This window comes from Triturus cristatus, chromosome 7 (assembly GCF_964204655.1).
Source record: "Triturus cristatus chromosome 7, aTriCri1.1, whole genome shotgun sequence".
NCBI classification, from domain to species: domain Eukaryota; kingdom Metazoa; phylum Chordata; class Amphibia; order Caudata; family Salamandridae; genus Triturus; species Triturus cristatus.
In genome coordinates, this window is record NC_140590.1 from 445,512,252 (window position 1) to 445,529,911 (window position 17,660).

General features: G+C 45.4%; 1 protein-coding gene across 1 annotated transcript in view; it reads left to right on the forward strand.

Annotated features, from left to right (window-relative positions):
- DNAH9 (dynein axonemal heavy chain 9) overlaps window positions 1-17,660 on the forward strand; it is a 1,479,259-nt gene that overhangs the window by 808,313 nt on the left and 653,286 nt on the right. The window contains exons 48-50 of the mRNA XM_085616775.1: window positions 7,373-7,606; window positions 12,099-12,359; window positions 14,300-14,725. Of these exons, the coding sequence (XP_085472901.1) occupies window positions 7,373-7,606; window positions 12,099-12,359; window positions 14,300-14,725 (921 nt within the window). The remainder of the gene's footprint in view (window positions 1-7,372; window positions 7,607-12,098; window positions 12,360-14,299; window positions 14,726-17,660) is intronic.

Consider the following 17,660-nt stretch of genomic DNA (forward strand, 5'->3'; position numbering starts at 1 on the left):
GGAGAATTTCGTGGTTCACCGTATCAAAGGCGGAAGAGAGGTCTAGAAGGATTAGGAGACAGGTTTTGCCTAGATCTAGCGCTTGGAGAGCGTCATCAACAATGTGGAGGAGGGTGGTTTCTGTGCTGTGTCCCGGTCTGAAGCCTGATTGAAAGTCATCGAGCAGGTGAAAGTTGTTGATGTGATGGCTTAGCTGCTGTTGCACACATTTTTCCAGAACTTTGGCAAGGAGTGGGATGTTGGAAATGGGTCTATAGTTCTCAGCGGAGGCAGGGTCCAGCGTAGGTTTTTTTAGGATGGGGACAACTTGACCCGCCTTGAGCGAGTCAGGAATTGAGCCCTGTAGGAGGGAGGCGTTGATTATTGAGGTCCAGGAAGGGATGATGGCCTTCGAGGCGGCAGCTGGGCAGTTAGAGGGGAGAGGATCGTTAAAATGATTGTTCGGTTTAAGGGAGGCAAGAATTTTAGCGACAGATTGAACGTCATATAGATTAAAATTGGACCAGTGTGCTAGGTTTTTGGGTGAGGTTTGGGTGGACAACATAGAAGAAGAAGGTGGAGCTGGATGATTTTGATTTTGGTGGAGGGTTGCAGATTTAAGCTCATTTCTTAGGGCCGAGATTTTTTCACAAAAGAAGGAAGAGAATTCCTCACTTGTTATTAAGGGTTTCGGTATTTCTTTGGCAGTTTTCACTAGTTTGTTGGATTGGTGTTTGACCAGGTTGAACAGCTTGCGGGGCCTATTTTTCGCATTTTCCAGTTCAGTTCTGAAGAATCCTTTTTTTGTGTTGAGTATTTTCTTGTTGTAGGCATTTCTGGCCTGGCGAAGGAGATTTAGATGTGCCGCAGATGGGTGTTTTTTCCAGATTCGTTCAGACTGTCGCAGGGATCTCCTCTCCTTGTTGAGGGATCCACTGAACCAGGGGTTTCTGTCTTTGATCTGTGTTCTTTTTAGTTTTAGCGGTGCCAGGTCATCGAGAATGTCGGATATGGTGGAGGAGTAGTGGTCCGCCAGGTTTGAGACCGTTGTGCACTGTGGAGGGGGGGGGAGGTCAGATTCACAACGGGCTGCCAGTTTCTCGTGGTCAAGGTTCTTGGTGTCTCTGACCCATCGTTTGGGAATCGTTTGGGAATCGCAGGTTGGGGGGCCCATGGTTTGCGAGTGTTGGGCAAGAGGAAGGTGATGGCGTGGTGGTCAGACCAATCACAAGGATCAATGGAGATAAGTTTGACCGCTGATTTCTTAGCAATGATCCAGTCGAGGGTGGCACCTTCCGCGTGAGTGGGGAGGGTGCAAGCTTGGGTAAGGGCCAGATCGGCTAAGAGGTCTCTGATCGCGTTGACCTGAGGATTTTTAGGGTCGTTCCAATGCAAGTTAAAGTCACCAAGAAAAATGTCATTAGAGCTTGGGGACACCTTAGTGGTGAGTATTTCCAGGAGGTCCGTAAAGCAGTCATTTTTGCCAGGGGGGTGGTAAAAAATGTGCAATTTGCACAGCTGCGAGGTGTTGTTGGAGATGGCGAGTGCGAGGTATTCACAAGAGTCCGTGGGGTCCACCGGCAGTTCTGTCACAAGGAGGCTGGAGCGGTAGATACAGGCAATGCCGCCCCCCTTTTTCTTTGAGTGTCTGTCCAACCTTACAATGCTATAGTTGGGTGGGACCAAGAGGTCAAGGTAGGGTGATGAGGAATCCTTGAGCCATGATTCAGTCAGGATTGCAAGATCCGATTTGTGTTTCATGATGAGGTCGGCGACATCGGATGCATGCTTTACCGCTGATCGGCAGTTTATTAGGAGGCCGGCTAGGGCTATGCCTTGCCTCAATGGATTCGAAACTGCACTAAAAAGTCATCCCTCACAACTTGAAAGAGGGGATAGGCACTGCTCCGCTCCTTCCCTGATGGAAATATGTATATTTTATGCCTCCATGCTCAAGCAACTATACCAAATACATTATTCCAGATATGTGCATGTCTATGCCAGTGATACCCACACAATTGTCACTATTAATTCATGACGTAACTGTTTTTGTTTCGGATTCCATGTTAACCACTTCAGTACCATCTTCATTGCTGTTATAAATAACATATTTCTGATACAAAACTTGAAGAGCTTTAATGTCTTTTAGTGATTTCTCCTTCCTGGTGCAAGAATATAGTGGGTAAACATCCCAATCTGTCCCCGAAAAGGGAACTGAAAGACTGATCCTGCCCTGTGTAGTGGAGGGAGTGATTTCGGCAGTTTTATATAGCGTCAACATAGCCCCAGGATATTACTGTGCTTTAACTTGAAACAGTCAGTTTGCAAAGCTAAACTTAACAAATGCACACAGGCAGTAGCATCAATTCTAGAGCAAGCACTTTCGATGCCTGTGGGTGAGGCTGATATCCATCACTGATGCCCTTCTCCTACCATGTTGTTGCAGTGGGTGGTTCCTGTGGTGATCCCAGAGAAGGAATTCATTCTGGAGTGGTACTCATGTAACAGGTAGGGGTGGGCGTAGTGCTCCGCTCCGCCCGCGGAGTGTGCGTAGTGCTGCCTGCTTCGTGGTCCATGAAGTAGGCGTAGCAGGCAGCGCTACGCACACGCCACGGCGGAGCAGAGTTGCCCGCCACCCGCCTCCCGCCCGCCCACCCGCCCACCCGCCCTCATTTTAAAATAACTTAAAGTATTTAAAAGTAAGAAAATGTTTCACCTGAGGTGCAGCGTCCCGGGGCTCCCTCTTCCTCCTTCAGCATGGACGCCCGCGCATACTCATTTCTCGCAAGAAATGCGCCTGCGCGGGCGCCCGCGCATGCGTATTTGTGAGGAAGAAGTTGCCGCTGAAGGAGGAAGAGGGAGCCCCGAGACGCCGCACCTCAGGTAAGACATTTTCTTACTTTTAAATACTTTAAGTTATTTTAAAATGAGGGTGGGCAGGAGGCGGGCGGCGCGTAGTAGGGCTACGCGGAGTGTGCGTAGATTTGTCCACACTACGCAATGCTCCACGTAGCCCCACTACTCCCACTACGCCCAGGGTTAGTAACAGGCAGAGTCTCCCCTTTCCAACGATACTTCTCCTGTGAAGATCAATGCAAAGTAGGCATAGCTGTGCCATCGAGCAAGCTACACACTGAAAGCCAATGGAGCCGAATAGCTCCTGCAGCTCTCAGTTCTGTGTCAGCCCGTGCACCACCCTGACGGTTATTCAGAAAATACACACCTCTGGCTGCAGGGAAAGCTCTTCCACTGCAGGTGGACACCAGAAAGGTCACTCCTCTGGGTCGTGCATGAGAGGATTTCCAAATCTGGGTGCGAGGACATGACCTCTACGTTCTCCTCACTCCAGTTGTAGTGAGGAGTATAGGTCAGGTTCTCTGCATGTAAGTGTTGGATCTAAGACCAAGGTCTCCTCTCAGCATTTCATCTCCCCCAAATAGTAAAATGAATACCAATTTTTTTGCATAATGACTGCTTATCTGAAGTGCTGAGACACTTGCACTAAGGTATGTGGCTGAAAAGCATTAGTTATAGTTTTGTTATGTTAATAGGCTGATAGCGTTTAAAGTTACCGCGTGGGGAATCCTAGGGCGAGACCTTTATTAGTAATGGCCTCATTGCATGGTCAGCGGGATTTCTTGAGGGTATTCCCGCATAGGGAAAATATCAATACCGGTGAGTTTATTTTGTCCTTGGGGCAATATTATCCCCAACTGTTCTAATTGCTGCAGGTCGAAATGGGGGTGTTACTTGGTATTGACTCATTTGTTTCCTGTACCGATCTCCAGAAGTCAAAATACAGCAGTTTTTCATTCTACAGGTTTCACCAGTGAAATGTGTGCAGGGAAAGCTGCGGAGTCCTAGGGATTTTAATGTATTGAGTGTAATCTCGATTCTGGTGCAAAGATCAGTTCGCACCAGAACCAGCATTACTACTTGTGATGCTATAGTGTGCTTGATGGATTCATTTCTGTGCATGTTGCCAGGCACGGTCCGTGCAGGTAAGAGCGATGAGGCAGGGTGAGGGGGAGTCGACAGTCAATGACGGAGGAAACCATAAATTTAAAATAAAGAATACCACCTTTTGGACTCAGACCGCCCCGACATCCTGTTCCTAACCGAGACCTGGTTGAAAGAGGACTCCTCTCCTGACATTCTGGCAGCTATTCCTCCTGGCTATTACATTCTTCAAGCCAACCGTCCAGCTGGTAAATCCGGAGGTGGCGTAGCCGCTATTATTAAATTTCCTCTCAGATTCTCTTCCCTCTCTCTACTCACTATCCCCCAGGCCGACTGCCTGGTTACCAGACTCGAATCCTCGGTGTCCCCGCTCACCTGCATTCTGGTATACCGTCCCCCTCAACCCATGCCCAATTTCCTCTCCCTTTTCGGTGACCTTCTATCCCAGCTCACACTCAACAACTCCAAACTCCTGGTTTTAGGAGACTTCAATTACTGGCCGTCTGACCCACTTGAAAGCCCCCACTCCCTGGCTTTCACTGACCTACTAAGTAGCCTCAATGGCTGTCAGCACATCCACACGGCGACCCACTCTAAAGGCCACACCCTAGATCAGGTCTGGACCTACAACCTCGACATTACAGCACTCACAATCCTCCCTTGCCCCTGGTCGGACCATTCCTTAATTTCTTTCCTTCTTTTGGTCCCCCCACCGCCCTCCCGTAGCCGTGGCGCTAGCCTCCTGGCTCGCAATTGGAACAAAGCCAACCTCGACCTTTTCCTTTCCTCCCTAACATCCTCCGTCCCACCCGGCTTAGGCCCTCCAGATTCCCAGGAAGCTGCTCTCGTCGATTGGTTGGAATCTGCCAGTAATATAGTCGCCCCTCTTAAGTCTATCCGTACCAAGCGTCCTCACGACGCTCACCGCTGGTTCTCCGATAGCCTCAAATCCCTCAAACTAGGACTTCGCCAAGCTGAGCGCCGCTGGCGTCGAAACTACGACCCCTTAGATAAAGCCGATTTCCTCAAACTATCTGGAGAATACAAACACGCAATCTCATCCGCAAAATCCATCTACTTTTCCACAAAAATTCTCAACTCTGTGAATAAATCCAAAGACATTTTTGCGATTGTGGAGGAACTCTCACACCTGGACAGAGTAACCATCAAACCCCTCCCTTCTCAGGCACTCTGTGACTCCCTTAACCAATTTTTCATTGACAAAATCAGTAAAATCAAAAACAGTATTTCCTCCAGCCCTCCAGCAATGTCTCTCTCAGAGGCTGCTCCCTCTTTCAACTCTCACTCCTTGCCACAGCTGCCTCCTATATCTGAAGAAGTCTTCTTCTCCCTGCTTCATAAAGTCTCATCCGGCTCCCCCACTGATTGCTGTCCCCCAGCAATTCTCCGGACTGCTTTTTTGTCCTGCCCTGGCCCCCCACTGGCCCTCTTGAATAACTCCCTGCTGCTCGGCGTGGTCCCCAGCCAATTCAAGAACGCCGAAGTTATCCCCATATTAAAAAAACCCAATGCCGACCCCACGGTCTTGGGCAACTTCCGCCCTATTTCTCTCCTGCCTTACCTAAGCAAGGTACTCGAGACGCACGTGACCACCGTCCTCAGTTCCTTCATCGAGGACTCCAACTTCTTAGACTCTCAGCAAGCTGGGTTTAGACCTGCCTACTCGACAGAGTCTGTTATCCTCTCTGTTATGGAGGAACTCCGTAGAGGCGCCGACTCCAACACCAGTCAAGCCCTGGTGCTTCTAGACCTGTCAGCAGCCTTCGACACGGTCGATCACTCCATCTTAGTCGACCGTGTCGAAGAGGCAGGCATTAGCGGGACGGCCCTTAATTGGGTTCGCTCCTTCCTTGCAGACCGCCATCAATCGGTCCGTCTCTCTCAGTTCACGGCAAACCAGACAAGAGTCACCTGCGGTGTCCCGCAGGGTTCTTCCCTGTCACCCCTTCTCTTCAACCTCTACCTCACCCCCCTGATCCGCTCCCTCCGCGGCAGGAATGTCACAGCATTTAATTATGCAGATGACATTCAGCTCGTCTTCAATCTCGACTCCTCGGACGAAGCGGCTCTAGATTTCCAGTCCACCCTCTGTCACATCAGTAATTGGATGGGCACACACCATCTCAAACTCAACCCCGACAAGACGGAGCTCGTTCTTGTCGGAGGCCCTTCCAATCCCTGGAATTCCACCTTCTGGCCCTCCTCCCTCGACCCTTCCCCCCACCCTGCTGACAAAGTGAAAAGCCTTGGGGTTTTCATCTCCCAAGACCTCTCAATGCAGCATCAGGTCAGTGCCACCGTGTCCTCTTGCTTCTTCCAGCTCCGGAAGATTCGTAAAATAGCCCATTTTCTGACCACTGAAGCCCTCACCTTGGTACTACTGGCATTAGTCATCTCCCGAATCGACTACGCCAACGCCCTATACGTTGGCATCCCTCAATATCAAATCAACAGACTACAACTCATTCAGAACCAAGCAGCTCGCCTTATTTACCACCAACCGAAACACCACCACGTCCGTCCCCTCCTCAAGGCCCTCCATTGGCTTCCTATTTCGGAGCGCTGCAAGTTTAAACTTGGTTGCCTAATCCACAAATCTCTGGCAGGCACCGGCCCTTCCTTCATTTCCTCCCTTTTGCACCCCTATACCCCCTCTAGGAATCTCCGCTCCTCTCATCTTGTGCTCCTTCAGACTCCCCGCTTCAAGCGCAAAAAACACGGCGGTCTTAGGTTCTCCTTTCTGGCACCCTCCTTCTGGAACTCTCTACCGCTGGAATTGAGACTCTCCTCCTCTTATCTTCACTTCAGGTCCCTCCTAAAAACCCACCTGTTTCTCGGTATCTATTCATAAATCTCTTTCTCCTTGCTTTTGCTTCTGCCTCTCGTTGATTTAAGTGAATAGCGCCAAGAAACCGTCCGGTGAATGTCGCGCTTTACAAATAATTTTTACATTACATTACATTACATTACACTTACCTTGCAATCGCCGCAACGCCGACTCGGTGATGCGGTGTGAACAAGGTAAGTGGTTTTTTTTTTGTACTTTCCCTCGTCATCGACTGTCGACTCCCCTCCCACCCCACACTCCTGCCCACCACTCTTACCTGCACAGGCCGTGCCTGCATGTTGCATCGTTTCATGACCACTATGCCATCTTCACACGGCTTTCACCTAGTGTGTGAGTTGCCGTAGACAAAAATACCTTCCAATTTAGAAATGCATTTGTTCTTTTAACTGGAAATTTAGTAACATTTTTCAAAAAACAAAACAGAAATGATACATAAATCTCTTGAAGGTTCATCTAATCAGAAGAGCTACGTTAATGGATGAGCTCTCGGATTTAATAATTGAACCACATCACAATTATTGCATGTTCTGTGTTTAATAATACCCTTTTTTATCTGCATGCCAGCTTTCGGTGAAAGAGTCAATAAGCAAGTTTATGGCTTACGTCCACACCAGCGTCAACGAGCTATCCAGGAGTTACCTGAGCAATGAGCGTCGCTACAACTACACAACACCCAAGTCATTTCTGGAGCAAATCAAACTCTACCAGAACCTGCTACTCATGAAAGGCAAGGAGCTCACAGCCAAAATGGAGCGGCTTGAGAATGGTCTTCAGAAGCTCAACAGCACAGCTTCACAGGTAGTGGGCTACACACACCAGTATCATGGGTGCACAGTGTTCAAGGGTTGATTCTTGCTGCTTCATGAGATGAATCTTGGGGAATCAGATGCACCCATTGATTCTGCTTTGTCCGCATTATGTGTGGTCTAGCACCTACATCAATGGAAGGATCTCTATTCGAAGGTCTCATTAGAAGTCCAATTGTAATCCCGCTCCGAGTGGGAATGAGTGCTTGTGCTCAGACCAGGATTACAGGTTGTCTGGTGGCTACTACTGCGTCCTGTGGCTTTTCCTAAACACTTTTTGCTAGGCGGATACTAGTGAAAAAATGTGTGTTGATTCTCTGAAAAATGTTTGCAACCGGGTGGGTGAATACATGAGGGAGAACCTTGGTATTCCCCATTCCATTCTGACCTATGAATCTCAGAATGATGCAGGAATACAGCAACCAGCAAATGCTGAACCTGAAGTACCATTATTTCCCTGGTCTGGTATAAGCAGTTATTGTGTGAAAGCATGATCATATATTAGCCATGAGAGCAAGATAGTTTGTATATAATTGATGTTATTTTTTAATCTTAAACAAAGACGTCTCACTTTGAATAATAGAGACTTTGACCTTTCCCTTGTGTCAAAACATCAAAGCCTGTAGTGTGGTCTGAACTTTAGGCGTCTTATTCTTTAGCCTACATGTTCGACCTTCCTCATTAGAGTCCTGATAGAGCGGTTCATATCCATGTAGTGCTACGATGGGGATTCTGTACAATAGTCTTGAGAATCCTATGGACAATGAAAAAATAAGGACTGGTATTGACCGGTCTGTAAGCAGTGCCGGGGCTCTTGTCCGGAGGCCTCTGCAGCTTGCATCAACCATTGCTCGTGCCATGCTTCCAGATAGCAACAACACGACTACTAACCATCACACTCCTACAAGTGTGACAATTCAAACTATTTCAGGCCCCCCCAAAGCTTTGAGAATCACTTGGGCAGCAGGTAATAGTCATGTTTAATGTATATTGAATTAATATTAAAATGTTGTTGCAGTCATCTCTAAATTATCCAGACGACGCCACCTCGTGGCAGACTGTCACAAGTGCCGTTGTTGACAATTAAATGCTGGTGCTGAGCATCAGAAACCACCGGCTCAAATTAAACACCTCCTGTAAGAGTCAATAAGTACTAAACACAAAGAAAACAGTATCAAGTTACACTTAGACAGACATTTGCTTTGTAGAATATAATGCTTCGATTTTTTGGGGTTTACACTTATTAATGCCTTTTTTCTTAGAAAATTTATAATTTCCCACAACAAATGGTATTTCCTTTACCCCAGGGTTAGGTCACACAATGACTGATGGTTCTAATTTGAATATTATTTAAAAGTATTTGAATATCACTTAGTCAGCCCAAAGTGCTCACATCTAATCTATCTGCTGTTTCCAGGCAAGCCTTCGTGCATAGCCATACAAAGCAAACAAGAAGCTGCAAAGGAGCATTTTTGCAATTATATGCCACAGTTTCAAGACGATCTCCTGCGGTTTGTTGTGTATAGAGCCAGTGCCTGCTCCTTTATGTAGCTGTTGTAAGCCTTTTGTAAAACTGACAGGTTAATCCACTGCTTGTCTCTGCATAACAGCTTAAACCCCCTGAAAGCCTCCATTCACACATGCATTCAATGCGTGATTGCTTATTCTCTGCACAGGGTCGTAACTGTAACCAGCTGAAAGTCCCACCTCAATTTCTGAAATCTCAAAAGCTTTCAAAATGAACGAAAAATGTGCAGCCGAGTTTGTTGACTGAACTGATTATGTACCCCAACATGCTTCGAGTAATTTCGAAGTACAATTGCGCCTTTGTCCTGGTGGAAATCACCTTCAATAATACAGAACAACAGGAAATGAAAACGGATTAACTGCTGAACGTTTGAGTTCAAATGAAAGCTCTGCGATCAGTGTTCGGAACCATATCTCAAGTTTGAGCTGTTACATTAATTTAAAATATATTCTTTTGGAATTTAAAGCAGCACATGAACCATATTAGCATACCAATGGCACGAATGTTGCTTCTAGCTAACAAGATTGTCTCAGGAAAAGTTTTTAAAAAAGTGACTCAATTTAGTGTTTATTCATATCTAATATATTATAGTCCGTATTCGTATGTATTGTGTCTTTTTCAGTTACAACCTGCATGTTATTTTAGTTATAGGAAGTAAAAATGCTAGACCGTGAGTCAAAGTGTTTCCATCAAAATATGTTCGCCATGCTGCACTGCAATTATCTGTGATGCAATATACTTCCGGTGCAACATATTGTGTAGGTACATACCGTCACTTCCGATTTCAGATCAGGTGTCAGCAGTTTATATAGAAGATAGAAGTTGGCGACGAGGTTCACGTTATAACTCGTGGGTCTGGGCGATTCAATTCAGATAAACTTCAGACTTCCTGAACTTTTGACATATTGACAATTTCTAGATCCTAGAGTATTGTTGAAAATTGAATGAAATATGTGTTTACTTATGGAGCCGAGGTGCCTGCCTCACTTATGGAGGGAGAGTAGTTGCTGTTGATAGGAAAGCCTGTTGCAATTTCAGGTTATGCAAAGGCCTCTAATTAATTGCACTTGGGCCCGTATTACACATAGGGCGCACTTTCCTGTTTGCGTCATGGGGCACCCTATGCAGAAATTTGAAAGCGCGCCGTATTAGGGAGAATGCGCTGCCCTGTTGTGGGTTAGCGATCGATTCACTAACAATTAATGTGAAAGTTCTTGATCAAACAACATTCATCAGACTTATTCCAATGATAAAACTGTTTCTAAATCCAAAACGTTGGCTGTAATAATGCTGGAGGCTCCACCCCTGATCTGAAACTTACAGATGGTATCTTAAAGGAAATGTAATGAGCTTGATGCATCCTAACAGACTGTGTGGGTCTGTTTAACTTTTGTTAACTGAACACTATCTAGGATGAGCGAGCTCACCCGCTTCAGCACGCAAGCGCACATCATTTGCAGAGTTCTCTGCTGTGTGAGACTACTTTCCAGAAGTAGGATGCTACAAAAGTGATTGCAGTAAAATTTAAGGGCTCCATAGATGACATGTAGAAGAATCGAATCTATCAGTATGTCATCTAATGCATTTACATTTTTTAGTGAGCCTAGCAAAAGTTATCAACATGTGCATCATTTGAATATCTGAATGGAGTAAGAGACCTCGGTCCTTATTACAATAAGTGCCCCAGGGAAGTAACAGGCGTTTGTGCCCCTTTTCTGCACCCCTTGGGCACTTTGGTATTACAGAACGGGGTGCAGACGCGTGTGCATTCCCTTTAGTACTACTGATAGTGCTGGCACAATTAAAGCGCAAGCGCTACCTTCAGAGGGTGTTCCATTCATTTGCATAGGGGCGTGCCCTATGCAAATGAGTGAATTCCTTTGCCTCTGCGCCCACGCCATATTACAGACGCAGGCACAGAGGCAAAGAAGATCTTAGGGGGCGCATTCACATTGCGACACCTAATGGGTGCGCCTCCTGAGAGCAGCCCTCTGGAGGGGAGAAAGAGGGTCACTGACTGCACCTGCCTGCAAGGGAATCTCTAATCCCCTTTAAAAGTCCAGACAGATTGCGGCCAGCACTGTGAAAACACGGGGCGGATGCCAGCAGCCGCTCAGTGTTTTCACATGAATGCGCTGCCCCGGGGGCAGCTTGAGTTCGCGGCTGCCCTGGGGGCAGCGCATACGTCGTAATGGGGAGCATTGTCGTTGTTTGCGCCGGGCACACCATTTAACCCCTTCCATGCCCATGACGGAACGGTTCCCTCATGAGCATCGGTTGCCCTGTGCTCATGACGGAACCGTTCCGTCATGGCCCCGCCCGCGCTCGAACCCTTCAGCACCGCGGGGGAATTCCCACCGCGCTGAAGGGGTTAAAAGGTGCGCCCAGCGCAAGCAATGACAATGCGTAATATGGCCCCAGATTTGCGACTCTATTTGCATTAAAACTGCACCATCTAAGGACCACACTAACTCAAACGCTAAATCCTAAAGACAAGCAAATTATATGAGAAAAGTGATAGGTAGGTGTAGGCTGGACATGGAAAGGGAGTCAGTGCTCACAAAACTTCTGAACATTTACGTAAAATTATGCAAAATGCAAATCAGGCATTTGGAGCTATATTTTTTATATTTTAGTACGAAATGTATCTTTGCATCCATTTTTAATGCAAGGGCACATTTCATATTTAATAAAGGGGAAAAACACAAGCACTGCGAACAAGAGCCCCTCGCATTCTGTTTTACACATTTGTTTCCCATGCACTTGCACAAAAGTTTTGCAATGAATGGTGTGTAAATTACGTGGCATGATGTAACAGCGTAATCTCAGGAATTGCATGTAACAAGAGTAAAGTTTTCTTCTTCAAGCTTCATTCCATTACTGTAGACCTCTTCAGTCCAGCGCTTGCAATGGGCATGCTTCTGGTTTGCTAACCCTTTGCTTGGTTGTGATGTAGGTGGATGACCTTAAAGCCAAGTTGGCAGCACAGGAGGTGGAGCTGAAGCAGAAGAATGAAGATGCAGATAAACTGATTCAGGTAGTAGGAGTAGAAACCGAGAAAGTCAGCAGGGAGAAGGCTATAGCTGACGAGGAGGAACAGAAGGTTGCTGTGATCGCAGAGGAAGTGGGACGGAAGCAGAAAGACTGCACAGAAGATTTAGCGAAGGCTGAACCAGCACTTGCAGCAGCACAGGATGCACTCAACACACTCAACAGGGTACAGTGACCTGGTTTAATTTTGGACTAGCGTATCTACCTGGCCAGCTGTGCCATATGCGAGGAATGCTTTGCAGAGATTTTCAACCACATTAACTTTGTCATAACCAGAGCTCCTAGGTAAACCCCTTCAATGTATACTGCAGAAACCAGCCGTTAGTCACATTTCATAATCCCTATGCACACTACCAGCATGCTTGCCTTCTCCTCTCTTTTGTGCATGCTCCAAGTCTTAGTAGGTAGTCATCTGTAGGTCAACCTTGCCTGAGAGAACCCAAACACCTCACCAACACTCTTTTTTCCTCTTACATTGTCCACGTCACGTGTGAGTATTCTGTCACCCAGAGAGTCACTCTGGCTGGACTGTTTACATTCCACTCACAGTTGACCACTTCTGTCCTCATGGAAACAGATAGGTCAGTTACTTCTCTCACTCGTTCAAGTATTATTTCTCTGACTTCCCATTTCTTAGCTCCTTTCCCTCCTTCGCACTTTTGCTATCCCATTCAACCGACTTTCTCATCCTCATTCTTTCACTCTGTCTCCTACTATTCCTCACACTTCCTTTATTTTTCAGTCCCTCCCACTTCCCCTTCCTCTCTCGTCTTTCCTCATTCTCTATCCTCTTCCTCGCGTCACTCACCTCTCTCCCACATTCACAGGCGCTTTCTCTCTCGCTGTCTCTCAGAACCCGCCTTCTTTCTCTCGCTCCCTTTCGCCCTCTCCCCGTTCTCTGGATCTAGTCGGCACCTTCCTGTCGAGCACCAGCACTAAAAAAAAACGAGTTCACTTAGGAGTTCAGAGTAAGTTTACACAATTGGAAACATGGTCAATGTCTATACCAGGAACCAGAAAATACTGTTACTTTGAAAGCACTCAACATATCTGCAACGGCCATTGCTTTGCAAGCCAACAAAACTCTTTGTTTTGCTGGAGACTACAGGGCCATAATTGTAATGAAAATTTCGAAATATCATGTTGAACGTCTTCAGCTAAAACAAAACAGGAAGCAAAGGCGCCTCGCAATACATGAGGAGCCAGGGATGTGTTACCAGCCTGGCACGGCCCATGGGGTGATCGGGTATGGAGAAAAGTCACAGGTTCCACAGCATAAGAAGGACGTGTAGTGAACATTACTCTGGACTCTCTTAGGCATAATACAGAGCTGTTTATTCATTTAAAGATTGTTAAAAAAAGTCTGTTTGATTATAGAGATACTTCGAGAACAGTGAGGGTCCCAGAATGGCAAATTCCTGTTGTATGGATTTAAATGAGAGCTTAAATATACCAGATCATAGTTTGCATTATTTCTGCCGGTTGCTACAATGCAGTCAGCATGTGCCGCTCCTCAAAGCCTGCCTGCTGCATTCGAGAGAACCATATGCAGGAGTCTTTGATTATCCCTCCTTTATACCTGCTGCAGCGTCTGTAGGGAAAAATGTCAGCCTGCTTGTACGACTGCAGAAACAATTCAGCCAAGAAACTCGTATAGAGAAGTTCATTTAAAGATAATACCTCTTGGTGAAAGCATCCGCTTTTATCTCTCTCTGTTCTCAAGAAAAAGTAATTTATAATCTTTTTTTTTTTAATTCGAGACGTTCAGATTTTTTTTAATAAGCTGGAGCCCATTTATAAAACCTGTGTGTTGCTTTTTTTTTTTATTCCAGATTGGATACACCCAAAGCAATTGCACATTTTGTGGCCTTAGAAATGCTCCAGGGATTCAATTGATTCCAATCTAACAAGAGAAGGGCGGCGCTGGCTGCAACAGGGGGGTTCCATTGCAAGGCGCTCAAGTCATTATATTTAAAATTCAGAGGGCTCCTTCATGCTTCAAAGCTAGTCTTTCAGATTGATAACCCAGGAGCCTGCTCCATTTCTTTCTCAGTACAAAGGAAACACATTCATTTTTGTCTAACAAGCTCATTTTGCTCCTTCCAGAACAATCTGACAGAGCTGAAGTCATTTGGAGCGCCGCCTTCAGCCGTCACCAATGTCACCGCCGCCGTCATGGTGCTCACTGCTCCAGGTGGGAAAGTTCCCAAGGACCGCAGCTGGAAAGCGGCTAAGATCATCATGGGCAAAGTGGACGGCTTTCTGGAGAGCTTAATCAACTTCAACAAGGAGAACATCCATGACAACTGCATCAAAGCTATCCAGCCGTTCCTGAACGACCCAGAATTCAACCCCGGGTTTATCTCGTCAAAGTCATACGCAGCCGCCGGCCTGTGCTCCTGGGTTGTCAACATTGTCAAGTTTTACGAGGTGTTCTGTGAGGTGGAGCCCAAGCGCATGGCTTTGAACAAAGCAAATGCTGAGCTAGCCGCGGCACAAGAGAAGCTAACACACATCAAAGCCAAAATTGCTGTAAGTTGGAATGGCTATTTTTGCTGATGTGGAAGTCAGAATCCCCAGCAAACATGAGATTTTTGGATTAGTACACATGTTGACCTTACCTCTCCTAGACTGCATCTTATACTCAAGTGTTGATGCCCACAGTAGCGGGCAATTACGGCTGTTAATTACCCTCCCTGTTGTTATGAGTTTGAGTCACAGGTGAGAGTATATATCTAGGGGGGTGGAATTAACAACCGTTATTACCCCGCAGGTAAGCACAATAAGGTTTTTAACACCTGTTCTCCTACACTGAACCTAAATTAGAGGGTTGGCAGTGGGAGAAGAGCCTCCTCTCACTGGCAGCTTCTTTTCCTGCTGTTAACAGCAGCTGTCATTAGAAACACTCCTGTCAGGCGTCCTCCCTTGATTTCTTGAAGGGAAGTGTAAGCACAAATCCCACAGAAATGTAGAAAAAATGGAACATTTGCATTTGTTTAAGTTCTTCCAACTTTCCATGGTTGATTTGCCTTACATTCCCCACTCAGCATTGCACGGGAAGAGCCCTGACAGCAGAGTCTTAAACAGCAGCTGCTCTTAGAAGAAGCAGAATACGTTTTTCCCATGTGCTTCAGTTAAGCGGCATCTCCTTCTCCTTCCCCACTCTCTGTCTTCTCCAGAGGCTGTCCTGAGGCTGGGAGGAAGTGGCGGCTGGAGGAGCAGACCACTGGGGACATTAGCATACTGGAGTGGGTTTGCAGCCTCAGAATGCCCCCTCTGAGGGCCTGTTCAGTAGCTATAGCCTGCAGGGTGAGCATTCCAATTGACTGGCCAGCTCTCAACATTCCATCCAGGGTGCTAATACCTGTTGAAGCATAATTCTAAACCTCTTTCTTTAATGCATTGCTTAATTAGATTGTGTATCATGAGTCATTATTTTCAGTGTCCTACCATAAACAGAAAAAGATTATTTCATTGCATGATGATGCATATCTGACTTTGCTACTCAATGATTGGTATGTACCCCATTGATCAGTAGTTTGAGGGCAGATCTAAGCATTCTTCTAGGAGATGACTTAACCTGAATTTCTGGATAGTTTGGTGCATGAGAAGCAATATTGAGCATAAGAAACAGTTAAGTGTTACTTTAGAGTGCAAAGAGACATATGTGTTTCAGTTTATCTATAGAGACGTTCATCGTGTAGCTTGCACCACTGACAGGGGTAGCATTGTAGTCATGATGCTATCAAAAAGAGAGTAATCTACAATAATAGAAGGTAACCAGATCATCAAATTGTTTTGTATTAGCACAAATGCATACAAGCTAGAGCACAGAGAATATTATCTTAATCTTGAATTTGTCTCTATTTGACTGGGAGGATAGTGCCGTGTTTTTCAAGATATGAATGTGTTTTCATTTGAAGATCCCGGTTGTTAGACAGGATGTTGTTTGCAAGACTTAACCTGAGTAGTGATCATTTGCCCTACAGATATAATTGTTACCGAAAGTGCTACATATCTGCACCTAGTCCGCTCAGTTCCTCAAAGGCACAATCTACTAACACAAATCAGATAGCTTGAAAAGCACCAAAATCTGAAAAGTGTCATGGAGAGTAACTTTGAGGCGCTTAAAACAAAGCTAACCATTTTTTAGCATGCACTGCAAATTGGATTATCTCGTCCTACTAATGAGAGGTGTAGGAGGAACATTCAACAGAATGGGAAGTTAGGAAGTATGCTACTTTTTGCTGTCAGATTTCTGCATCTGCTGAAATGTGGTCAACACATTTGACCACATATAATAATGCCTATTGAAATGATTTAGTGAAAAGTAGATAAGGAGTAAACAATATTTGCAGACAAAAAAATCACAACAGAAATATTAACGATTACAATTGAGAACTCAACCTGAAGATGCTGGTGACACACTAAGACACCCTGAGGCACTACTCATGGGCTTACTCTTGATGCCATTATTAGGCATATTGATAGCACACTGTTGCACAAATATAAAGATTATTTTCAAGTATTTTTTAAGGCCCGACTACTAGATTCTGGAATAATGCAGGCCATATGAAGCTAGAGTAGGTTCACATTGTAGAACTTAATTCCTCATAAATATATACTTAGATCACAACAAAAAAGTGCTATATAGAGTCCTTTCCTACATGTTAAACATATTCCAAGTGCTAAACTTATAGTTTGTAACTTTTCACATTTAAATCTTTCTGTGAAAGTTCATAAACGAATTCCTAAGCATTAGCCCACATATTTTAGTCTTGCCCATGTGTATTCAAGTCAAGTTGAGGAATTGCAATATGAGAATAAAGTAAAATGGCAAGCTTGGCACATGATAGTTTGTAGGTCAGACTGCAAGTATAGAGAGACAAAGCCCAAATGAATCTTTAGGCCACACTTTGCAATGCTCTACTGTAGGAGTGAGGATTATTATTTGGGGTGGACATGTATCCACATCAAAGGATAAGGCCACCACCTACTGGATGTCACAAAAATTAAATTAACTAAACCTGTGTTTAATTCCTGACAGCGTGACACAAAGTAGTTGCATAAATCAACTACAATATGTAAATAAGTGCAAAATTAGTAGAAGAAATGTGTAAAACCGTGCATAAACAGTAGAAAAAGTCACACACAACACAATAAAACTCCACAACCAACTGTAAAATAAGAGGGACCAGAAATACGTATTTTAAAAGAATTAAAGTTAAAAATAAAGCACCCAATGTAAGTCAATGGTCCCGGTAGACCTGTGGCATGGTTACATTTCATGCTGAACGTGTTGGAGCCTGGGTGAGATGCACCAAATGGATTGGTCCCACTAAAAGTCTGGAAGTCAAAAAGTGTGAGAATTTTTTTTAAGTACCAATTCAGAGGGACATTGTCGTTTCCTTGAAGAAAAATTTTGAAATTTCTTTCAGGTCCCAACACAGTATTGAACTTTTTCACT